We start from the raw sequence: 26,654 nt of genomic DNA, 5'->3' as shown, positions 1-26,654 counted from the left end.
TCAAGCCACGGTCCGGAGCCCACACATAGCTCTCTCCTACCAGTGGCTGCTTAATCACATAAAGTATCGTAATCATGGATAATCACGCCTTTAAGGTGTGACGTCGTTTTAATGCAATGAAAATAATTGTTTCCATTGAAATCAGCGATAAACAAGAAGTGTTACGTAAACAGCGATTGCGTATTGCAAAGTCGCCTCAAAATTCATTTTCCGACTAGCATTCCTCGCATTGGTCAATATTTTATTGAGCTACGAAATGTTCTCTTCTCACCCAACAACGACCAAAAGTGGGGAGGTTCGTACATTTTGGCCGTGGTTTGCGACGATGGATTTCCATTTAGTCAAATGGAATTTAACTTCACAATTCGAGAAAATAATGGTTTTTACATATGAAAATGTGTTGATATATTTAACTTTGTAGTATTGATATTATGAATAGCAACACTGTCTAAGTATTTTGAACGACCCTCGTATTCTTATATTCTAGATGTGTAAGTGTATAAAATAAATATTATAATTATGAAGTGCTTATTCGAGCGTGACATACATTTTTGAACATTTTAATCCATTAAACATTTAAAATAAAAGACGAAAATTACCGAAAATTGAATTTTTTTTTCTTTTTGTCTGTTTGTTGTTTAAGGTTGAAACAAAACAGGCTTTCTACAATTACACTATTAATCTAATTGTGATCTAAAATTTCACCTTTTAAAGAAAGGACAATTTATAAAAAGAGATTAACGACAAATTGACCAAAGTTAATTGTAGTTCTAGTTTAAAAAGCAGTTACATTACATCTTCTACTTCCATCACGTATTTCCAGGACTGAAAAAGGAAAGATTTTAATTTTCATCTGTTATTTTGGAAAGCCTTTTTCTTCGTTTGAATCCTCTTCTTATATCTTCTAAAAAACGGTTTATGATATGGCTCTTGTCTGCCATCGTCTGGGTTGAACCTTGATAAATGAGAAAAAACAATTCAATAAACTGAGTAACTATCTATGATAACAAAAGTATAAATAATGTAACATACTCTTTTTTGTCTTTTCTCCTTGATGTTCTGTGCTGTGTCTCCTCTTTGCTTCTTTTTCTTTTCGTTCAAGATTCTCCTGTTAAAAGTAATTCAAATCCATTTATTTAGTAATGGATGCAAAAACCAGAGTACTATTTCCTTTTTTAAAAAAAATACTACTTCCAATTTACCCTTTGACATCGTCTCACACAATCACAAAAAATCTTCACTTGATCAATACACTCGTCAATGTCGAAACTATTCCCGTTTTCACAAAAGTAGTCAACAAGCAGTTTTGTCCTCTCAGTAATTTTACCTATCCCACAATATAATGGCCCCATTTCTTTTTCTGCAGCCTATTAATATGATTATATAATTAGTCACTATATTAGAAATGGCTGCTTATTTTAATATAAGTACAATTTAACAATATAAAACATTATGCAGTTTCTTGCGTTTGTGTGTGTATTTATGTGTGAGAGAGAGAGAGAGAGAGAGAGAGAGAGAGAGGTATCATTATAAACATCTGATCTAAAATACTTCAAAAATTACCTCTGTCAAGTATAATGAAACAAATTGAAATTTCTGAACCTAACACGCTTGCCTGAAGGATTATTTCTAGTTGATGTTTGACATCATTTGGACATTTTTCAACTTCTTCTTTAATTACTGTTACGTTGTCTTTCATCGTATTTATTTCTTTCTTTAATTCGTCCACGCTCAGCCTTTAAAATGGATGTTTGAATTAAGCAAATTTGCTTGATATAGATAATTTATTTTTCATGTCTTTTTTTTTATTACGAATCATGCTTTAAAAATATGCATCAATAAACACATCATCTATTGACATTCCATGGGTCAATACAAATAAATGTAAAAGTATACAAGTATTACAATCGCACTGATGGATTTGATACACGTAAGTGATAACATGCTTATATCTTTCTCAAAACATGTTACAATTTGAATATTTGAGTAAATTTCATTTTACACTTTAACTAGAATAGAAAAATGTATGGCTTATGTTCTCTCCTTATTTTTACCAACAGTCAATAATCTAGCCTATCGATGAACATATCTTACTTTGAGACTATATCCAGATCGATTGACATCTTTTCCACAAAATTTAGAGCATCCGTTATTTCTTTTTCAGCTTCTTCAACTAGATAATAAAGCAGGGTGACATTCGGATCTGTGGTTTTGATGACAATCAGTTTATTTAAGGATTCTTTTTTGAAACCCTTGGCATTTCCAGCGTAACCACCCTAAAGATGAACATATATTTATATTAAATGGATATAATAACATATCAGTGATTTTCTAATTACTTTGTTAAAACAACAACAACAAAAAAATCACCTCTTTAAAGACGACATAATGTCTACAAAATATGCACATATGCACTAGCAATTAAGCGTTGCATCACCAGATAAAAATGGGGGGGGGGGGCAAAAACTTTTTAAAAAATATATGTTTTTAGATATTTTTTTTATTTTGAAAAAAATATAAAAAAGTATAAGGAATTCGATAACAAATTATTTGTTAAAGTTATCCAAATCAGATTGATATTGAGATTGTTTTAGATAATATATGGTCATAAAAATGTACCAATCATGAGATTAGTCAGGATATGGAATGAAGAACACATAACAACTTTTTCGTAAAATATTAAAATTAATTCCCATGAATTGCAATTTGCATCTTTAAAAACAAAACAAAACAAAACAAAACAAAAACAAAAAACAAAAAAATAACAAACAAACAAACAAACAAAAAAAAAAAAAGCAGAAAAAACAAACAAACAAAAACAAACAAACAAACAAAACTAAAAAAAAAACATAATGTCGTATTAAAAATTTGGGACTCACACCTGCTATGTGTAAGAATGTGCGACTACTACGGCTTAATCAGGTCGTTGAACTTTATGCTATAGAATTTGTTCAACTAAATGCTATTTTTGAATATATTTTTACATGAACGACAATGTGGATATTAAACTATCCACGGGAGAAGGCAGGAAGCAGATCTAGCAGTACTAGTACTGAAATCGACAATAGCTGTAAAGATCACTCTGGTCAATTTTCTGCAGTAAATAATTATAGAGATAATAATTATCTTTTTTTTTTTTATCTTTTAAGTAAAGGTAGAAGAATAAAATATCAATTTAAATTGTTTGTAAAAAGACAATTATTTTAGACCAATTGTGACAAAAATACAGAAATACAGGTGGGGAGGATACGTGTGAAAGAAAGTTTGAATCATAAAATCGTAAAGGTAAAAAAAAAAAATGGTAACAAATAACTCAGTTTAATGTATCCAAATAAAAATACTGGTCCTTAAATAATGCATTAAACAGAGATATATTCTGGGTCCAGCAAATGCCCTACCAAGCCCCTGTCTTTACTCCTTACAAAGTATTAACCAGAGTAAAGGATAAACTACAGACGTATTGTGCTACAGCATATTCTAAAGTGGGGTAAATCAGATGTGGATTCTCAAAAACTCAAGGGACTCGTTCTTCAACCATTGTTGGCAAATTCGCTCAAAAGCCTTGATTTTTGGAAGAATGTCTTTTTTATCACAAGCCTGCTCTTTGAGAACAAGTACTTTAATACGGGTATCGAAGCCAGGTAACTGGATAAGTTTTAGGTAAAATTTCTCTGCATTTCCAAGCTTTCCTGTGTCTCCATCGAAATTTTTTAGCTTTGCAACCTGAAAAATTATACTTTGTTATACATTATATTTTAAACAGTAAAGCTTGCTTACCAGAGAATCTGTCATAACTGAATCTTGGTAAAAGGGATGTAAAATTTAACATTTTTTATAAGATATGAATAAAAAGAAAGATATGTCATACGGAATTGAAAAAGGAGGTCCCAAAAATGCATCCTTATTTCCCCGTTTTATTGTACAAGACATAGTGTTAACAAATAAATTGATGGGGAAATCTATGACCCCTTGACGTATTGAATCCTGCTAGAACAGACGACAAGTCTATTTTCAAAACAAATATCAGTAGGAATACACTCAATTGATACCATTTGTTTCATTGAATAACTTAGTTTAAATTTAGTTCTAATATTAATTATAATTTTACAAATAATAAATGAGCTCATAACTAAATATAGCATGTAAATCATATACCGTACCAATTTTGATGCACCAGATACGCATTTCGACAAATTATATATTTTCAGTGATGCTCAAGCCAAAACGTTGGAAATCCAAAATATTCAAATAAAAAAGTCTTGGAATAGTTTGAAAAAAAGGTGTGAAAGACTGGAGCCAAATACATTGAAGGATCATAGCTATGCATGAGGGAAATAATCCTTAACTTTGAAATAATTTTTGAAATTTTACCACAGCAATTAAATATATATCCATATTTTTAAGCTAGTAACGAAGTATTAATTTACTGTAGAGACCCTCGGGGACTAAAAGTCCACCAGCAGAGCTGCTCAAGCCCAAACCTTGGAAATCCGAAATATTTAAATAAAAAAAAAAAAAAAGACTTGGAAGAGCTGAAAAAAGGACTGGAGCCAAATACGCTGAGATGGGATGGTTTTATATTCTACATAGCTGAGACACAGTTGGGATGAATCAGAGATAAATATTATCTATGAACTATTTCAATTTCATTGAGAAGAGAATATCTATACTTATGGTCGTTTTTTGACAATATTTTTTGAATAGTCAAGAATATTTGGTGCATATAAAGGGTTTCAGTCATATAGGGAAAATACTTCAATGTTGTAGTCAGTGGGGTACGTTATATTATATATTTGTCTTCATTTGACACATAGATATGTATAATTGTTGTTTAGCCATGGAATTACATTCTTTTGAATATAACAAATTAATTTGTCACCTCATTTTCATTCGGAAGAATCTTCTGCAAACCAAGTAGATGCTCTCTGCCTATTGATAGCCCCTCAATCATAGAGATGATCTCATTGTGACTATGCTTAACATGGCTCAGAAAGATGTTGACTTGCATACTCCGTTTCGGATCAAGAAGAAATATCTATTAGAAATGCCATTTAGGATAATTCACTAAACTATTACTTGTTATCACAGCATTTAAAAACTGATATCATATATAAAAAGCTAATTTTCTCCTAATACTCTAGTACTCTATCTGCAACTCCATTAAATACATACAATGACCTTGTCAGCAAATAAAATCTTTCACTAAGTCAAATACTGACTTACGTTTTTCATACCTATTGACCATTATTTACACACTAAATTGTCGACGTATTTTCCCGTTATTTCCAGATCATGACAACGAGCACACGGCGGGTGTGACCGGTCGGCAGGGGATGCTCACTAAACCATGGCACCTGATCCCACCTCTGATGTCTTAGAGGTTTGCTCTGCTTCTATTTTGTTATGTTTAATGGACTTTTGAGCTCGAACAATTTCGTTATCTCCATATATTTCATACAATATTCTTACCTCCTTCGATTGCCTTGTTTTAATTGCTTTATCTTCTGTTGAGCAAAATAGCTGTTCTAAGGTTTCATGGTTCACTTTGATTCGATCCTCCATGTACCCGACTTTCTTCCAAACATTTTCTTGATCTGAAGCTATCAAAATTATAACAAGTTTAAAAATTATTATCAATAGAAATAATATACATGTACATGTTTATAAAGTGAAGACTCTTTCATCCTTAAAAAAATCATTCACCTTCACCACAAAAGCTTCACCATCCGAAAGACATTTGTTTGGAACAAAAATATATATTTGTATATAAACCAAATATAAAAAAGTATCATTAATCCAGAGACCTAATCCAGGAAATATAAGCGACCGGATGGCCAAGCCCCGACTGTATTTAATTAATCTTGACAATGATAACCAGCTTAGCTGTACATACGTTTTGATTAACAGAAAATGACGTTTAACATCAACCATACCTAAGGAAAAAGAAGTATAAAAGATTCATGGTGCTCAATACAGTTAATGCACCCTCATGATGATTATTGAGTCTGATTAAAGAAAAAACCATATTCGATTTAAATATGTACTAGTTGCAGAGATAAAAGCAATCGTGCAAGATCTTCAAAAAAAAAAAAAAAAAAAAAAAAAAAAAATTCCAGTGTCTCTTTTGGCCAAAAAGTGAAACATAAGGTTTAAGTGTTTGTTGCTATCCTTGAGGGGAAATCTTCATCTATTTGTGAAAATATGACATATCCAGGGTAAAAATATGAACAAGAGGACCATGGGCAACGGCGCTCACCTAAGTAACTTTGGGCTTGCTGTTTTTCCACCCGTCCCCCCCCCCTTGTAGTACTTATTGTGACCCCGCTCTACCCTTAGGGTCATGATTTGAACAATTTATAATCTACACTACCTTGGGATACTTCCACATAAATTTCAGCTTTTCTGGCCCAGTTGTTTCTGAGAAAAAGATTTTTAAAGATTTTTGCTACATATTTCAATGTTAAACTTGGATTCCCTGTTGTGGCCCCACCCTACCCCCAGGGGGTCATGATTTGAATAATTAAGAAAATACACTACCCCAGGATGCCTCCACATAAGTTTCAGCCTTTCTGGCCCAGTGGTTCTTGAGAAGAAGATTTTTAAAGATTTTTTCTACATATTTCCATGTAAAACTAAGATTCTTAATTGTGGCCCTGCCCTACCCCTGGGGATCATGATTTGAACAATTTAGAATCTACTCTACTCCAGGATGCCTCCACATAAGTTTCAGTCTTTCTGGCTCAGTGGTTCTTGAGAAGAAGATTTTTAAAAAAAAATTTCTACATTTTGCAATGTAAAACTTGTGATTCCCTACTGTGGTCCCACCCTACCCCCAGGGGGTCATTATTTGAACAATTCAGATTCTACACTACCCAAGGATGCTGCCACTTAAGTTTCAGCTTTTCTGGCCCGGTGGTTCTTGAGAAGAAGATTTTTAAAGATATTTTCTACATATTTCCATGTAAAACTAAGATTCTTAATTGTGGCCCTGCCCTACCCCTGGGGATCATGATTTGAACAATTTAGAATCTACTCTACTCCAGGATGCCTCCACATAAGTTTCAGTCTTTCTGGCTCAGTGGTTCTTGAGAAGAAGTTTTTAAAATCTTTTTTCTACATATTGCAATGTAAAACTTGTGATTCCCTATTGTGGTCCCACCCTACCCCTGGGGGTCAAGATTTGAACAATTTAGAATTTACACTACCCAAGAATGCTTCCAATTAAGTTTCAGCTTTTCTCGCCCGGTGGTTCTTGGGAAGAAGATTTTTAAAATTTTTTTCTACATATTTCAATGTAAAACTTGGACTCCCTATTGTGACCCCGCCCTACCCCGGGGGTCAAGATTTAAAAATTTAGAATTTACACTACCCAAGAATGCTTCCACATAAGTTTCAGTCTTTCTAGCTCAGTGTTTCTTGAGAAGATTTTTTAATGACCCCACCCAATTCTTGTATTTTCTTGACTATCTCCCCTTTGAAGAGGGCTTGGCCCTTCATTTTAACAATTTATAATTCCCTTTACCCAAGGATGCTCGGTACCAAGTTTGGTTAAAATTGGCCCAGTGGTTCTTGAAAAGAAGTTGAAAATGTGAAAGTTTACAGACGGACGGACGGACGGATGGACGACGGACAACGGGTGATCAGAAAAGCTCGCTTGAGCTTTCAGCTCAGGTGAGCTAAAAATATTAATCCAGATGGTGTAGGCACTTTGATATTACCAGCATCATCCACATTTCTGTCATTGTCGTTTCAAGAAAAGTACTCTTTCATTTTATTCTCAAAACTTAAGAGAAAAAAAGAGTTTACTGATCCCCCAAGAAAAAAAAATGTCCAGACTGATATACCTTACTTTCATTTACCTGAAATACAAGAGGCAGGGATCTTTGTCCAATCGACTATTTTCATTTTTTGTTTGGGAGTGCGAGAACAAATATTACCGACTCCTCTAAAGTTTGGATCTGGCACTGGTGGAGGAGGGGGAGGGGGTTGTGATACGTGGTTTCCACTTCGGGTGACTTGTGTTTCACATCTCAGAAATGCCTCCTTCACGGAATCTTCAACCTTTTTCCATTGCTTTATACTGAAAATTTAGTCTCGGGTTATTCGCAAATGGTACTGTTAGTACTTAAGTAGTCAATAAGTTTATTGTAAAAGATGAACGTATACGCAAGTTGTCTTAAAAATTGAAGCATTTGTGAAACTATGATATTTTGGGAAGAAGAATTACAATTGTGCTTATGTTTCCAATGTTAAATAAGACATAACATATTGATATATCAAAGACAGTTACTGGAAGCAGTTTTTGTCCCTTTAAGCTGATTGTTTATAAAATTAATAGTTATGATAGTAAACAAAGACACTCATGAAGATGCAAAACTCTTTCTATACCTGGGTGATTTTTCCGTCTGACTTTGTAGAAGAAATAGCATAATATTAAGAAGCACCTCCGCAAATGGTGTGTTGTAAACCTGATAACAATCATAAAGAATTTAATTAACGACCCCTGGTTATTCAAACAAAAGAAATCAGCTTTAAAAATTAAGAATACTGAAATATTCAAATTTCATTTTTGCACTGATATAACTAGGTCTGTCTTTATCTGAATAGATCACATTGACTCACTACATTATGTTTGGAAATTTAAGGTACATCTAGAGAAGAAAAACATTCAAATCAGCATTCATCATTAGTGGTTTGTAAGTTGACTACGATATGTTTTTAAATTGAAACATTTGATTATTCTCCTTAGCAGTGAAGAATCGAAACGCATTTTAATCAAAACATTATTTCAATAACCAAGCTAGGAAAACAAATGTCAAAGATTCAAGGTTGTTTTGAGATCTAATTTATGTCTCCCGCACTTGAAATATTTTCATTCCGTTAAATACCTTCAAGTATCATGCTGCAGCTCAAGAACATCAAATAGAATAAGATTGTTTCGGGGCTACAATCAGGTTATTTCAACGACGCAGGTGTTAAGGAAGCACTAAGATAATCTGACTAGACTAAGTCAGTGATACAATATGACGTCATAGTAGGCGAGATGACGTCAATTGTAGAACACAAGTTTTCTAGTTTTCAGTTTACTCAAAGAAATTATCAAACCCCGGGGTATTGTTGCTCTGTTAACTTTTTTATTAAGGAAATTTTTGCTATTACATGTAATACCAGTCACGTGATGACGTCGTGATGGTGCATTTCTTGGCCTCAGACACTCTGTTGTCTTTCTGCATTAGTTAATATAAGTTTATCGGCGACTTTGATAAATTATCAAACTTAATTTTCTTTAAAAAGTCTAAATTTCCCGAGGAACGATTTGTATGCTTCCTTAACATACCCGCAGACATGATTTTTTAGGAAAAAAATTTAAAGAGAATTTTAGCAGATTTATTTTTAAGGAATTTTTTTAAGGATATGGTCTTTTCCTGTTCGCTAAGATTTTTTTTTTCTTTTTTGAAAATTACAAGAGATTCCTAGAATAATTGAAAAAAAAAATGTCAACTGAAAGATGAAAAGAATATAATATATAGAAAATTAATACAACATATGTATGTTAACCTTATGATAAAGAGCATTGAAAACCTCCTTGGCATTGTTAATATCGATGCATGTCCGGTATAAGGTCGCCATTTCTTCATCATCTGACGCCTTCTCTTTGTCAAAAACTTCACACTGAACCATCATATCCTCATCGTCTTCCTTTCGTAGATCGTTGATAATACCCAGACAGTTTAATCCTAAATAAAGATTAAAATATGCATTTTTTAAATGCAGTTTTAGTGTTGGACATCGATTTTCAATATGTTGTTTATATATGTTTCATACATTTCTTTATTTTCACCATTTTCATTTAGAAACGTGAAAAGAAGCCATGTATCCCAAATTTTGAAAACTGGGGTTATATGGAAATCAAGATATCAGGGGTTCTCCTATCGTTTCCTTTATATGTTAAACTCTATTTGGTTTCAATATAAATTTTCGACATGTAAACAATCAACCTGTGATTGAAAGAAGAAAGACCAAAATTTTCTGTAAGGTAGCCCACCCCATACATAATAATAAAATAATACAGAGCTTTGTAAAAGCACTGTGCAGAGGTATTCCTTTACCTACCAATAAATTCATTGCGGATTCTTACTCTCTCCTGCAATTCTTCATTAGCCAAAATGATACAATTGACAAAACCCATCAATGTAGTTCTGTAGGAAACCAAATCTGCCTTTTCCAGTTCATCCATTATAACACTGAAGCGATATCTTTGGTTTTTCTTTATCTGAAAAACAAATGTCAGCCTTGACTTTGCTGAAAAGTACTTTTTTGAGTTTGGAATGTTTTAACTTTTTTGCCTTCATAACAAAGTTATTAATGCACATTTTGTTTATCTGTTTTCGCCCATGCTCCCATCTTTGGGAACAATGCTGATTTCGCGTAGTTAGGGAATTGTTGTGACACATGTTTTGCTTTGATTTTGGTTTTCGTTTGGATTTTGTTTTTTTTTTAAAGAAACACTTATTTTTATAATTAACAATAACGGACAAGGATTGAAAGACAAAGAACTAAGAGCGATCATATTTTTCTGCCGCCTACCTCCAAGCTAAGTCAGTTTTCAGAATTAACATATTTAAATGAATTTTCATATTTATGTACAGATTTATGTAAATTTTCATAACTTATTTGGGAAAACAAAGAAAGGCGACTCTACTATTTTGGTAAAACATGTGGGTTTTTTTCACTATAGAAATCAAAGGAAAACGGAAAAGATTTTTAAAGGCTCTCTCCCCTGAAATAAAAATTCTTCTTTACACGTATTATGAATTGTTATTTCACAATACATACCAAAGAATTTGTTGTTTCACGAGGGAGAGGGAAGGGAAACATGTTTACAGACAAGGAACAACAAAAAAAGTTATTTTATTATAAATTTCAAATGAGATTACAAATTAAAAAAATAATAGCTTTATCAATCATATACAGTGTATGTTGAATATTACATAAATCAAACATGAAGAATGATTAAAGGGTCATTATTTCATTTTCCATGAGTATTTGAAAATCTAGTGATGTTTTAAAGCCTGATTTTAATGGATAAAATTGTCTATCCCTCCTATGAGAAGACATAAATTAGAGCAATTAACTATTTGACCTGTTTTAAAAATTATTTATCATTACTAATGACCGTTTCTTGTCATTTAAACGAATTAAATGGCCAGATGAATTAAATGGGTATAAAGGTATAAAATCGAGAGTTTGTGTTCATAGTTCTTCACAATACAGACAAGAATTATGTCAAGGTTCGAACACTTAATAGCAAAATGAATAAATGGAAGAATATTTTATGATACGGGTATACCTTATAGCTGTCTAGAGCATAAAGAGTGAGGATGTATCCATCGCTTGATTTCAAACACAGCGCTGACAGTAATTCAAAGACCTGGGTCTTCACTATTGACTGGTTTGTATCCAATGCTTGAGACAAAAATAATGAAGAAAAGGTTGAACAAAATATTTAGAGAATTGAGCTGAGATAAATTATAGCTTAGTATTTACGAATTTATATTTTATTTGCATGTTCCGTTTTGTATAACACTTTTTCAGCAATATTTTTATTAGGAAAGGCAATTTGCATCTAGATAACCGATTATTCGGTCGGAACGATTGTAGTCGGTTAGAAAATCTGTAATCGGTTAGTCGAAAAAAATAGAACATATATCTAAATGCTGTGGTAATATTTGTAAATTTATTTTAAAAAAAAGGATTATCTCCCTCATGCATAGCTCTGATCCTTAGAGGTATTTGGCTCCAGTTTTTGGCATCTTTTTCAGCTCTTCCAAGTCTTTTTAATTAAATATTTTGGATTTCCAACGTTTCGGCTTGAGCATCACTGAAGAAACGTAATTTGTCGAAATGCGCATCTGGTGCATCAAAATTGGTATCGTATATGATTTACATGTAAATTTGAACGCAATTTTCTTACAATTCATTTTAAAAAATGAGACGTCTACATAAACGTTGACAATTTAGCGTTTTCACATAATTATCTATTTAAGGAGGTTTGATCCTGTTCTCAAACGTATTAAGAATTTTTTTTTTTACATGTATTAATTATATTTTTAGAATCTACACACATAGCTTAATTAAAAATCAAAACAAAAAATGGGGCTTAATGCTCTTCTTATGCGCATGGAGCATTTAATATTACCTTTTAGCACTGTTATAACGTCTAACAAATCAATCAGTTTTTCTTCAAATATTTTTTATCCAAATAAATTATGGGAACAAACGCAGTCTTTATTTTTCCTCTTCAATACTCACATTAAAATTTGTGACAACAAAAAAGTTTCAAATTACTCCGCATAGTCAATCATTATAACTTTCTGCACTCAAAAAATGTTATTTTTCTGGCATTAAAAAGTCAACAAGCAATAAAATCGTTTGAAAGTAATGACATTTTTTCTGAATTTTCAAGCAGAATGGTTAAAATTATCTTATAAATTCAGAAAAGAAAATTAAAAGTGTGGATCTGTGATGTTCATTTTTAGATATTACTTAAATAGAGTTAATTTTAAGCTTAAATTGGGCTATATTTTTTTCGAGAACTTTCTGAATATATTTATTTAGCTAAATTTATCACATATGATGATAGAATCCATGACAGTTAATTTAATACATAATTTAGGACCAGCATAAAATATTTCATTGCACAAAATAACTCTATGTGCAGGCTGCATGTAAAACTAGCTAGGAACCCATACTTAAGAGAGAATGTCACGAATCATCAAGCTTCAGATGGAAACTTTAAATTTTAACCTCCTGTTTTCTTTTATTGGTTGTAAAAAGTGTTCATAGTACACAACTTTCACATACATGAAAATGATGCTTGATCAACGAAACTATTATTTTTTCCCCTTATTATGTGTTGCCATGGAAACCAACATAAGTTAAGAAAAAACACTTCAATTTTAACTTTTTTTAAAGAATATTTTTACAAAAACAATAGAGATATCACCTACAACAGACTTTATGCTAATTATTAAAGATGCATAGTATACAAAAAAGTTTAAAAGCAAATCTAAATACCTAGGCATCGGTTGCCATGGCAACACAAATATTGTACAGTTTTACAGTTTGAAAAATTGAAAATTACCTCTCAAGTTTAAACTTATATATGTAAAATCTACAACAAGCTGAACATTAAAATGAATTTTATTCTTACACAATACAGGTTGATATTCAAGAATGGCATATAAAATTGAGAAGCATTTTTATTGTTTTTGTGGAAAAAACGGTTAAATTTTATGTTTTTACTCTTAAGAAACATTAAAAATACACAGCAAATTTTAAGGAGAACTTTCAGTTTCTTCCCAATTGATAATTGTTAATGTATATTTGCTATCATACTCTTGCATTATCAATAAATATAGTAATATTATGAGATAAAAATCCTGTAATGTGCCCATAGCAACCAATTTTATTGCATAGCAACCAAGGCATTTTCAAGAGATTGTGTCAAAAAATAAAGGAGAACATGTATTTACATATAAAAAAAAATAAATCAACAAGCTTTATTTCACTTAGGAATAATAAAACATACTTAAATTTCAGTATCAATCATATTCTGTGCATAGCAACCAAATGATGTCCATAGCAACAGTTAATTTTTAAGTTTTTACGCCAATAAAGGTTAAAAACACATCAATTTTTAAGGGAAAAAACCTTCAATTTCTTCCGAATTGATGGTTAAGGGTCCATTACATAATTTCATGTATATTTGCTAATATACTCTTGCAACATCAATAAATAAAGTGATATAATGTTGAAATAATTATGTAATGTTCCCTTAGTAACCAATTTTGCTGCATAGTAACCGATATATTTTCAAAACACTGACAAAAAAATGAAGGAGAATATGTATTTATATACAGAAAACAAGATATTTAAGCTTCATCACTTATGAATTATAAAAACATAGTCAATTTTCTGCATCAGTTATGTAATCTGTGTATAGCAACCAAAGTGGTCAACAGCAACAGAGCTGAACAGACATTTTGTAATCCTTAAATTATCAAAAAATGTTGGTAACACTCCAATGAACTATTTATGAAAATTCAAACAAAACATGATCAATTTATGTATGAGAATTGTTTTTGATTTTGTTTGTTTGTTTTTTTTTTTTTTTTTTTTTTTTTTTTTTTTTTTTTTTTTTGTTTTGTTTTGTTTTTTTTTGTTTTTTGTTTTTTGTTTTTGTTTTTTGTTTTTTGTTTGTTTAGGTTTAACCTTTACATAATTTGTCTTAAATTCAATATTTCTCTTCTTTTAATTGAGTAGTCATTCCTCATTCAATGAAATCTTCAATCCATTTAATTTTCATCTGTTTCTTGATAAGGCAATGCCCATGTCACAGCATTCAAAGAAATCATCTCAAACGGTACTTTTCGGAACATAATCAGAGAGACCCATAATGCTGATGGCTTGTGTCATCTCACTTGTCTCAGTCATGTGTGTGTCTTGACTCCCTGGAAATCACAGTCTCTCATTAGAATCTGACTTCTGTGTAAAAACTTCAAAAATTAAAAACAATATTAAACAAGAAGCCCATGGGCCAGTACGCTCACCTGAGTAACTTTGGCCTTGTTGTTTTTCACCTATTTCCCACCTTGTAGTATTTATTGTGGCCCTGCCCTAACCCCGGGGGTCATGATTTTAACAATTTAAAATCTACTTTACCCCAGGATGCTTCCACTTAAGTTCCAGCTTTTCCAGCCCAGTGGTTCTTAAGAAGAAGATTTTTAAAGGTTTTTTCTACATATTTCAATGTAAAACTCGGATTCCCTATTGTGGCCCCACCCTAGCCCCAGGGTCATGATTTGAACAATTTAGAATCGACACTATCCCAGGATGCTTCCACGTAGGTTGCAGTTTTTCTGGCCCATTGGTTCTTGAGAAGAAGATTTTTTAATGACCCCACCCTATTTTTGTCTTTTCTTGATTATCTCCCCTTGGAAGGCGTCTTGGTCCTTCATTTTTACAATTTAAACTTCCCTTCACTTAAGAATGCTTTGTACCAAGTTTGATTAAAATTGGCCCAGTGGTTCTTGAGAAGAAGTTGAAAATGTGAAAAGTATACAGATGGACGGACGGACGGACGACGGACAATGGGTGATCAGAAAAGCTCACTTGAGCTTTCAGCTCAGGTGAGCTAAACTACATTTCCTTAAATGGAGAAAAATTAACAATCTCAAAGGATGTTTTTTTCCCTTTAATCTGAGTAAAATTAAAATATTACTTTGGATTCAAATTTATGAATTAAAAGAAAAAAAATTAATAAGAAAGAGTTCCATAGGTCACACTGCGCACCTGAGCCACCTATGCAATGCTCTTTTCTTTAAGAAGTTTTTGAAAAAACATTTTAATCTATATTCCCATGAAAAATGTTCTTACCAGGGCTGTACCCAAGCATCAAGAGCCCATGACTTATGCATACTTGAATCCACTCACAACATGCATATGCTGGATAGCAATATGACTTATGTAGCCGTAAAATTTGCTTCCATATTTTAGCCCCACTAAACCCAGCTTGTATCTACAAGACTTGCGAATTTCGATTTTCTTATGAAATATATTGCACACCATTTATAATTTTGCTTGTTATTGGAACACTAAGATACAATGAGTTCATTTAAGAAATGAATTCAACTTTTAAGAATTCATAAGGACATGAATTAGGACGCTTCACACAATTTATTTTAAGACACGTGATTTGAATAAATTTAAATCTACATACCTGAGGGTTCTTCCATATCAATATGACTGATCAAGGTCTTGCTGTTTTAGAGAAGAAGATTTTTAAAGATTTTCTTTTTCCTATCCCTATGTAAGACTTTGATTGCCCTTTTTGGCCCCACCCTACCCCAAAAAGGTCAAAATTTGAACAGAACTGGATCTACACTATGTAATTAAAGTTTCACATAAGTTTCAACTTATCTGGCCAAGTGGTTCTGTTTTTTTTTTTTAAAGATGCCACTAAATTTTCACTAGGTTTTCTCCCTCTTGAAAGATTGTGTGACCTTTCTATGAATAAACTTGGATTTCCTTTGCCCAGGGATGCTATGTAACACTTTTGGTTGAAATTGGCCTAGTTTTTCTGGAGAGGAAGTCAAAAAGTTTAAAATTGGACAAACAGACGAACACTGAACAAATGTGACCACTTGAGCTTACAGCTCAGGTGAGCTAAAAGGTGCAAATGAAAAAAAACCCAATAATTATTATAAATGACAATATACTTACATTATCTTACGATCCATCTGTGCCTAATATAACTGATTCTGGTTTCAATAGATAATTTCTTCATTCTCTCTATGAAAGTATAAAAAAAAATATAATTATAGGTTTGCCCTTGAAAATATGCCTGTTATTATACTGACTTTTCCGTGAATGTTAAAATGTTATGACACACATCCTTTAACTTGAAAATTGAGAAATATTCAATGGAGGAAATAAAATACATTTAAGAACATGTTTTTTTTTTTCAATAGACAGAGGGAATTAAAATTCAGTGATCACTATTGGAAGGTTTTACATGCATGGGCATGTACATTATGATGCAGTATTGAACTGTGGAAACATTAATTTTATGGAGTTTTATAAATTTTAACAATGCCACACATCTTCAACCATGAAATTAAATATTTGTTCTCAAACCTTGAAAATTTGACCCCTCAAAATTAAAAAATATATGTTTTACAGTATTTCTTTTCTTCTGATCAGAGACATAAACTAAAACAACAAATAAATATTAAAATAATGATTAATATTTCTAGTCTTATTTAATATGTCTTTCTATTTAAAAGTAAATGACTCTTAATACCAGTGAATAACTGCTAAAGGCTAAATTGTCTTTTTTCTAGATGCTAGCAGCATTTTCTAAACATTCTTTTGAATCTGTAGAGTGTAGAGTACATGTACATGTATCTGCATGTAGAGCTACCTTGTATAATTTACATGAAAATCTGTAGTGCTGCTAACAAGAGATTTTTCTTGGCTTTTGTAGAGTAAAACAGGAATGAAATATAGAAATACATTTATAATACATTCACGCATTATCTTTTATCTGAAAACAAATCAGTTTGACACTGTTATCTTGCAAAATTAATTAATGTAATATTGTATTGCAATTTGCAATTACCATGTGCAAATCTGATCTACAGACTATCATAGTAAAAGTAACAGTAAAATGATCTTTGCCAAGGAAACAAGGACCCCTCGTATGTTGTTAAGCATAGTAATATATCTGAAAGAATTGCCTTAAGAAAGTATCTTTCATCCCCCCCCCTTCCCCCAAATCCTGAAATTGAAAAGGTTTTTCAGGTATTTTTATTTTTTTTTCTTGCATGTCAAAAATTTTTATGTTTGGCATCTGTTAAAATTAACTTGAAAAACCCCACCTCCATTCCATCCACCACAAAAATCTTTGATCCGCAACCTGAATTTCAATGAGCTTTTTTAAATGTATTTATACAAATTAATGTTTCGCTTTCAGAACATTTTAAATGTTAAATAAATTTACATGATGATTAAAAAATCTGTGATTATAACATGTACATAGCTATACTGGGCATTTCAATAACAAATAAATATAGAGAAAATATATACATGTACCAGTACCAGGTGTCGGTCTTGATTGTCACTGTATCAGCTTTGCATTATTTGTTATTAAAATATTTGCATCAAATTAATATATTTGTTTCTGCATACTTCTACAAAAAGGAAAAATATTTGAAGATCGATGTAATGTGTGTGGCGATTTTTGGGATAATAAACAAAGGAAACCAATTCATTTGGATTTTACATGCATTTAGCTACCAGTTTAAGTTGTACACAGATGAATGGAGACAATTCGGATAAGGAAGAAAGTGATCGCTTTTAGAAATAAATATATATATTTTTTAAATTGTATTACCTGATTTGTCATAAGGTTTTTGTTGTTGACAAGATTCCAAGTTTATGAATCTTTGTCCCTCTTGAAACAACATGAATTTTCCTTGAGTCAGTGCACCAGAACATCCAAAGGTTGCCGACATTTTTTGTTTCTATCACAGAAGAGCTCCAAGGGAGGTAATTCATGACAATAAAAGATGGGAAAAGTACCCATCAGTATGATAAAAAAACCCTTTCAATTTAAGCCCACTTAAGAATGCTTCTCAATTTTAATTTTGATATAAACAGTATTAATGTTCACCTTTTTGAGGATAGCATCAGATATTTATTTTCTTGTTTGAGATTTGAGAATTCAGTCACCGAAACAGGGTCATAAATAGGCTAAGTGTATGTAGAAAAACTAATAGAAATTTAAAAGTTTTTGTTCACATGCAGACAAAATATAAAAATACTGTTTTTTTAAAAATAGTTTTAATCGGATTTATTAATAATTATTGATTTTTTATTTGTTGTACTATGAAAAAGTACTGCAAATTGACTGAATCTGAATTTTTCAAAGCGTGTATTTTACTTACTTTGATATATGGTTACCATGGAAACGAGTGGCTAATCATTGTAAAGTTTTACCACAAATGATAAGACTGTTAAAGAAGTTTATTAACGCAAAAATCCCGAAATTTTTAAATTTTATAGTTTCCATCAATTACACTGAGGAAGCTTGATGATTCGTGACATTCTCTCTTAATAATACTGTAAATATGCGAAAGAGAAAAAAAAACAAGATAATTCTCTCCTAAAAAAACCTGAAGCCACAAAATATACTTCCTCCCTTTATGATTTTGGTATGGAATATAATCATGGGATTTTAATTGAATACAGTTTCATTAGCATTGTAGAATTCAAATTTATTGTAAGAACTAAAACATTATGAAGATTTTTTTTCAAATAGAGATCAAGACAAAAAAATCTGCTCAAAAGCTCAGGAAGGAAGCTCTTAAGCCGAATTGGAGGTAATTATTGTTCTCCTGATTGAGATCGCAGGCTAATTGGTCAGGATGTGAAGTGTTAATTACTACATCATGTCGTTATCAAAACTGTCCTGTAATTATACCCGCACTTTCTAAAGAAAGTTCGGGTATATTGTTGTTACTCATGTCCGTCCGTCCGTCCGTCTGTCACACTCTTCTTTCTCAAACTCCTTTTACATTTTACACAGTAGCCTAATCATCTTTTGGGGGATGGTTAGTGGTGTCCTGCAGATGTGCAGTAAAGTTTTGGAATTTTCATTTTCACCCTGGGGGTCAAATAGGGGTCGAAAAATGACGTTTTTTATGCAAAAAGCCCCTGGTTCCCTGAACTCCTCTTACATTTTACACAGTAGCCTAATCATCTTTTTGGAGATGGTTGGTGGTGCCCTATGGATGTGCAATAAGGTTTTGGAATTTTTATTTTCCCCCTGGGGGTCAAATGGGGGAGGGGGGTCAAATTTAAAAAAAAAAAAATATTTTACATGTTTAAACATCCTGGTTCCCAGAACTTCTCTTATATTTTATGCACTAGTCTTAAATCATGATCATTTGGAAGATGCATGATTTTTTCCTGTGGATGTGTAAAATGGTTTTAAAATTTGCATTTCCATGTGGATAGCAAATAGGGGCAGGAAAAAAAATGGCCCCTCCCTAACCCATGGGGTCATGATTTGTACAAACTTGAATCTACACTTCTTGGGAATGTTTCCATATTAATCATGCTTTTGTTGTTCTTAAAAAGAAGAATTTTGAATATTTTTTACCTTTTATTCCTATATAAAACTTTGATCCCTTATTGTGGCCTGACCCTATCCTCGGAGGTCATGATTGGAAAACTAGAAATATGTCCATAGGATATAAATGCCCCGCTGAAATCTATATTACTACTGTTATGCAACATGAAAATTTGTACGAGTGTATGAAGTTTGAGGAGAATATCTTGAACAGTTTCTTTTAAATTGAAACTAAAATAAAAAAAAAAATGGATATAGATGATAAAATCTCACAAAATTATGTATAAGTGCATGCTTACATAAAAATATCTTAGATTGTTTCTTTAAAACTAAGCAAAATACAAATTAAAGAGAAGGGAGGTCAAGGTCACAGGAAAGTGCAAGGTGAAAAGTTTTTGATGCAGTTGAATAGCTCTCACTAATACATATTAGCATATTAGGTTTGATAAAAATATCTTGAATGATTTATTTAAAACTGAGCTTAACACTTATTTGAGAAAAGAGAGGTCAAGGTCAAAGGAAAGGTTGAGGTCAAAATGCTGATGCAGTTCAAAGCTTATATCAGTATGTATTTACTATTAGCATATGAAGTTCGATAAAAATATCATAAATGTAGATAAACACTAATTTAAAAAAGTGAGGTCAAGGTTAAAGGAAAAGTCAAGGTCAAAAAAGTTGATGCAATTGATAGATCTTAGCAGTATATATCAGCATATGAAGTTTGATAAATATATCTTGAATTGTTTATTCAAAACTGATATAGACACTAATTTAAGAAAAGTAAGGTCAAGGTCAAAGGAAAGGTCAAGGTCAAAAAGGTTGATGCAGTTGAAAAGCTTACATCAGTATGTATCAGCATATGACGTTTGATTGAAGTCGGACATGAGAAACACTATATGCCTCGGCCATATTTATGGCAGGGCATAAAAAACTTGAATCTACACTATGTGAGGATGTGTCCATATCAAAATGACTAATAAGCAAATTCAAAGAATTGTGGTCCCCTGCTTTCCGTGTCCTAGTGGATGGGATGCCATTATTTATGACATGTTGTTTCAAATATGCACGCCATATCATATGTCATTCAAAAGTAATCACCAAAGTTAAAATTTTTGAAAATTAGGTAAAACATGAAGGTCAAGGGGTAAAAAAATCATAGCATGCTCGGAAACATCTTGTTACAGGTAATGTACATGTCAAATATGTCCTATCTCTTCTCAAACAAAAGTTATAAGGAAATATAACATTTTTGAAAAGTAGGTTAAACTTCAAGGTCAGTGTCAGAGAGTCAAAAGACATGATATATTTAGAAAGGTCTTGTCACAGGTAATATACATTTATAATATGAATTCCCTATCTTTTCTCTTTCAAAATGATCAATTTAAAATAATGTTAAATTTTTGGAAAAGTAGGTCAAACTTCAAGGTCAAGGTCATGGGTTCAAAAATCATGTTTAGAAAGTTCTTGTAGGTAATGTACATGTGAAATATGAAAGCCCTATCTCTTATTATTCAGAAGTTATGACCAAGGTTAAATTTATTGTGACAGACGGACAGACTGACAAACGAACAGACTGACAGACAAATGAGATTTATTGTCCCCTAGGTCCCTTCATGCGAAAACGGATGACAATAATGCCCTTGCTGTTCATGAGAAGAAGATTTATGATGGAAAAAATCCCCTGCATTTTCTATGTAAATCATTGGATCCCCATATGTGGCCCCACCCTACACCAGTGGGTCATAATTTCAACAAATTTGAAGCTACACTAAACTTTTTGGGCCCATTCAGTGAGTCTTGATAAGACTTTTTTAAAATGATACCACCAAATTTTCACTAATTCTTGATTATCCCCTCTTGAAAGAGGGTGTGACCCTTCATTTGAACAAACTTGAATCCCCTTCACCCGAAGATGCTTTGTGGCAGGGTTGGTTGAAATTGGCTCAGCGGTTCTAGTGAAGAAGACAAAAATGTGAAAAGTTTACAGGCCGAGAGATGGATGACAAACAAAATGTGATCAGAAAACCAGAAAAACTCAAGTGAGCTAAAAACTGATGATCACAAGTACTTGGAAAGAGTTACAGTATTTGAAAAGCATTTTTTTTTCATGCATTGTTTTCAGAAGCTGAAAAGGTATGACTTGTATCCATGTTGAAAAAACTTCACATTTCAGAAAACAGTATGATTAAAAATAGTTAATCAAGGTGCTTTGAGTAGCAAAATAAGCTAAACTGGTATAGCTAATTCAACCATAGAGCTTATGAATTTTAAAATGCACAACCTTTTCAACTCTTAATCATTCTTAAAATATTTATATCACCATTTCTGATTCAAGGAAGAACTAGAGATATGACCAGAAGTATATCCGTTCACTAATAAACATGTACATGTATACTGTGTTTTTTAAGTCATTAATATTTGTTTGTTGTTAAATGTCCCTCTCGGGAATTTTTCACTCATATGGAGACACCACCACTTAAAATTAATGAAGACGTACAAGTCGGATTTGAGGTTAACATTCATTTTAGGAGTTTTCAACAATTAAGACGTAAAGGATAACTCCTTCCCCTTGCCCCTTCCCCTTCCCAGACCCCTGTTTGTACATGGTTTGACCCAAATTCATGAATGAAATGTCAAGTAATCTTATCACTGATGCACTTTTATTTAATTTGATGTAGTCATATTATGAACATTTCCAATTTATTAAGAGAGTGGGAATGACCTCCAGGGGTTCATAACCTTAAACCATTAGATGTACATAACATAATAACACAAGAAACAAAATTATGTATAGTCAAATGGAAAAGTTTTCTACTATTTTGGAGTCACATGATCATATGTCATTTCAGGGACAGGGAGCGGCTAGGGAGATTGGACCCCCCCCCTCCCCTCGAATTTGCAGAGTTATTTAAATAGGGCTATATACTGATTTACAGAAGCAAATAAAAAATGAATTTGGATGCCCCCCCCCCCCCTAAAAAAATATGGACCCCACGATCATTGTTTTTATTTTGTTTGTTTGTTTGTTTGTTTGTTTGTTTGTTTTTTTTTTTTTTTTTGCTTCTCAGGAAATTCTGGGCTGGAATTTTTTTTGAGTGAGGTGTGGACCCCCCCCCCCCCCCCCGGAAAAAAAAATTCCTGGATCTGTGCCTGTAACTGAATGTAATGTCGACAACGCGAGATAACTCTTCAGAATGTGAAATTCGTCTACTGTGGCATCCGATGATCCACTCTCTACCATCGGCTCATACATTCAGTGTCTGAGAGAGAAACGAACGACAACTCTGCATGGGAGATTGCCGATGATCTTTGATCCTTTTTAAACTTTAATCTAACCATTTGCATTTCGGTTTATTTTACCCCAATCTATACTTAAACTTGTACTTACCGACTGTCATAGGTCCTGTCAACTTCATGAAATTCAATTAAAACACAAAATGAATTAATTTCCACTGATATATATGTAACACTGCACCATGTGCAATCTAAAAATGATAATGGTAAAACTAGTACTAGTACTGGTAGGGTGACGCAAGCCCAATGTGATGTAGAAATTTTCAAAAAGGTGTTCACATACATGTACAGTACAAGAACAAATTTTAAATTATCATAACAAACGATGTTTTAACATGACTTTGCCATCTAGGCCTTTTTCCAAAAACAGGCAAATTGTGTGTGTGTGTGTTTGGGGGGGGGGGGTGACAAAATTGATTGGGTATGGCTTTTCAAGGAGGTTTTTGCCTAATCAAATACTAAAATAAGTTTGTACATTCATCAAAAACGTTTTGTACTAAAATAATATTATTTGTTGTTGAGAAAATAAATTTAAAAAAATTCCAATTATGGGCCAAAAATTTATATCCCCTCCCCCTTTCATCAAAACCTAATTTACATCATTAATTAAATTCTGTTATTTCAGACTGGTAATGAATTAAGTATATGAAATGCGTATAAGAGGTCCATGGGTCACATTGTCACCTGAGCATTTTATGCTCGATTTGACGAATACATGTACTGTGTAAATTTTAGAATTATTTGGACTTTTTCCTTGGTAAGCCCAATATGAAGGAGTGTGCATTTAGAGGCAAACACCTTTGTGCGGGTATTACTGTCTCATGACAGCATCTAGTTCTTTAATGAATTTAAATAAATCACCGTACTGTGAATTATTATGTCTATCTTTTGCAGTTATCTATCAAATTATATTACTATACAAACATTGTAAATTAAGTGAAAGTTCAGACTTAGTTTTGATTATGGCGACAATACAGAATGTGTAACATCTGCTCTAAGAAATTATCAATATCTGATTTCTCAGGCATGTTTTTTTATGGTTTCTTAATTTTTTCTTATCTATTCAAATTGAAATAAAATACATGTACGTGTAGTTTCCTGATCAAGATAAACAGATTGTTTCTAACATCTTATATGAGTAGAGTTACTTGAAAAAGAAATGTCAAGAAGATATGTATTTTGATTCGATTAACGGGTGAATCGGTCTGAACGTCTTGCGGTTAATCGATTAGCAATTTAATCGATAGCCATCCCTTATATTTATATATAAATGAAAATAAGTCAACCCCTCCCCCCCCCCCCCCCCCAATTTACTCGTCTATCCCGATTTCATATCTCGAGAGATGTTTTAAGTTATACTTATTTCTTTATCATTCATTTTAAATGCATAATGGTTCATCAAGGAGCAAACTTAGGATCTTTGTTTACGTGTAAAATGTATATTGACTGATTCCAAGAGGTACTTAAGTACAAGTTCACTTGAACAGGGTAATAAATATTTATTATTATAACAAAAAAATCCTTCCCTGAATGAAAACAAGATCATGAATGTAGCTTAATACAGATTTATACTGAAAACGTTAAGATGTTTGGTTTTATGTTAGAATGTGCAAATATGGATTATAAGTCATTATACGAGGGGTGATCAAAAAGTTTGCGAACTAATTGAATTGTTTCCTTAAAAGAAATAAAATGAGGTCTCAGTGTTCATTAATCTTTTAAGTAGTCTTCACCGATTTTAATGCACACCTGCCATTGTTTGCCGATGCGCGACTCACGCGATCCAGGCGGTCAGGTGACATGCTCCGTGGCGATCTGTTCACAGAGGCTATGAAATTTTACCGAGTCTTATATTTCTTACCATGAAAGTTATTTTTACAACAGTACCAGACCATCTGTCAGAAATGGCCAAATCTAAGCAATAGGATGGGTGGATAGGGAGATCCATTCCCAAAATTAGCATGGTGACTATCACAACCCGAGTCCTCTGTCTCGGGAGCGTCGTTTATCAAATATGGAAAAAGTATGGGCGCTTTTTTTAAAAATATCTGATATGTTTAAAGTCTAAAGTAAACGATATTTTAGATATTTAATAAATATATTATTGTTCAGATATTCAACTATTTTTCTAATTGTAACTTGGCGATCTTTCAAAACAAATTGCTCAACTAAGGACACATCTTTTTATCGGTATACTTTCGCTGGGCGACAGAACAGACATCATTTTAAACCATCTCCTTGCCTTCATTGAAATAATCAATTCAATGAGTGATTGAACTTCTGGTAAGTCCTTTGTCTTCATCGACCTTGTACAAATTATCATACTGTAAACCAACTATTATTCGCGTCATCTTTTTATTCGCGATTCGTCAGTTTAAAATCAATCCGCGACGATTAATTTTCACGACTGGGGAAAAATTCTCTATAAATACAAAACAAAATGAATGGTTCGCGGCGATTAATATTCGCGAGTTAAAGTAGGTAACGAAACTCGCGAATATTTCTCGTACGCGAATAAAAGTTAGTTTACAGTATTCTACTGGAAAGGAATTTCCCAGATATACGTTAAAACTTAAAGCCGTTCGTTCCTCGAGTACGACTGTGTCAATCATTTTTTGTCACAAGTCACCTACCTATTGACATCATTTTTACTTGTGACTTCACAAACACGAAGCAAAACATTATATAACATCTGCTATTTATAGAAGATGTGTATGACTATATGTTTGCCAAATTTCGTTTTGATCTGAATTGTGGTTTTGTTAATATAGAGATAGTTCGCGAACTTTTTGATCAACCCTCGAAATTAAAAAAAAAATATTAAGAAGGCATGATGTTAGAAAAGCAACAATCAATTATTTTTATTTTTATTTATTTATTTATTTCATGTTTTGTTTTTTTAGGAACCATAAATATCTTTATACATTCCAAAGTTATTGGGAAAAAAAATCAAGAATGGAAAGCGAATATTTATTGACAATGATATAGAAATTCTATCAATATATTTAGGCTATTCAAACATTTTCTCAATAGAAAAATAAAATGAACTTTTTGCTCACTTGACTCTCAATTTGTTACAAACAGGTCTTAAATCTATGTTAAAAACAAACCATAGAAAACAACAATTTATCTTACCTGTAACAAGTTTTTTGGTGTAGCTGTCGTTCTGAGCCAGGAAAGATAACCCCATTGCAGAATTGGCCAAGTATCTGATACATGTCACACTTTCTAAAAGCATCAATGCTTCAAAAAAAGAAACTCTTCGGTTTCCCATTGTATCTACAACGTCCAAAAGAGCATCAAGTCCACCATAATTCATAAATTCATGCGTCCATTCCTCATCCAGTTTTTGTACTTTCTTTTTCAGGGAACCTAGGACTTCTGGAGTAGGGTCTCTTAATAATTGTACGCAGTCCTGAGGATCAAATTGATCAAAACGTATCTGGTAGATTATCCATTTCACTAATGCTCGAAATCTCTCTTTTGGGGTTTTCGATGGAGTATCGTTCTCCATTGCTGGGAGAGATGATTTACTCTTCCGGAAGGAGTTGCTCCTATCAGTCATCCTATCCTCTGAAATGCAAAAGACAAACTCCTTTCCTTTTAATAACTTGGAATTTTGCTTCACTAAGTACTCTTTCCTATAAGAATAAGTCTTGTTTAC

The 26,654-nt window shown here is 32.4% G+C and overlaps 1 protein-coding gene across 1 annotated transcript; it reads right to left on the bottom strand.

The window, feature by feature from the left end:
• Positions 1 to 775: 775 nt before the first annotated feature.
• Positions 776 to 26,555, bottom strand: LOC133198119 (protein diaphanous-like). The gene is made up of 13 exons (XM_061334264.1): positions 26,126 to 26,555; positions 11,351 to 11,466; positions 10,114 to 10,273; positions 9,559 to 9,737; positions 8,389 to 8,468; positions 7,938 to 8,080; positions 5,470 to 5,600; positions 3,619 to 3,723; positions 2,095 to 2,276; positions 1,616 to 1,736; positions 1,203 to 1,367; positions 1,033 to 1,108; positions 776 to 825 (listed from the first exon to the last, which is right to left on the bottom strand). The coding sequence occupies exons 1-13, from the start codon at positions 26,553 to 26,555 to the stop codon at positions 776 to 778; spliced, it is 1,938 nt and encodes a 645-aa protein (XP_061190248.1).
• Positions 26,556 to 26,654: the final 99 nt, after the last annotated feature.

The sequence above is a fragment of the Saccostrea echinata genome, unplaced genomic scaffold, assembly GCF_033153115.1.
Source record: "Saccostrea echinata isolate AGI-Se365-2 ecotype Australia unplaced genomic scaffold, CSIRO_AGI_Sech_v1 ptg000033l, whole genome shotgun sequence".
Taxonomy (NCBI): domain Eukaryota; kingdom Metazoa; phylum Mollusca; class Bivalvia; order Ostreida; family Ostreidae; genus Saccostrea; species Saccostrea echinata.
The sequence above is the reverse complement of the archived record's forward strand: the minus strand, read 5'-3'. Positions and strand labels throughout refer to the sequence as shown.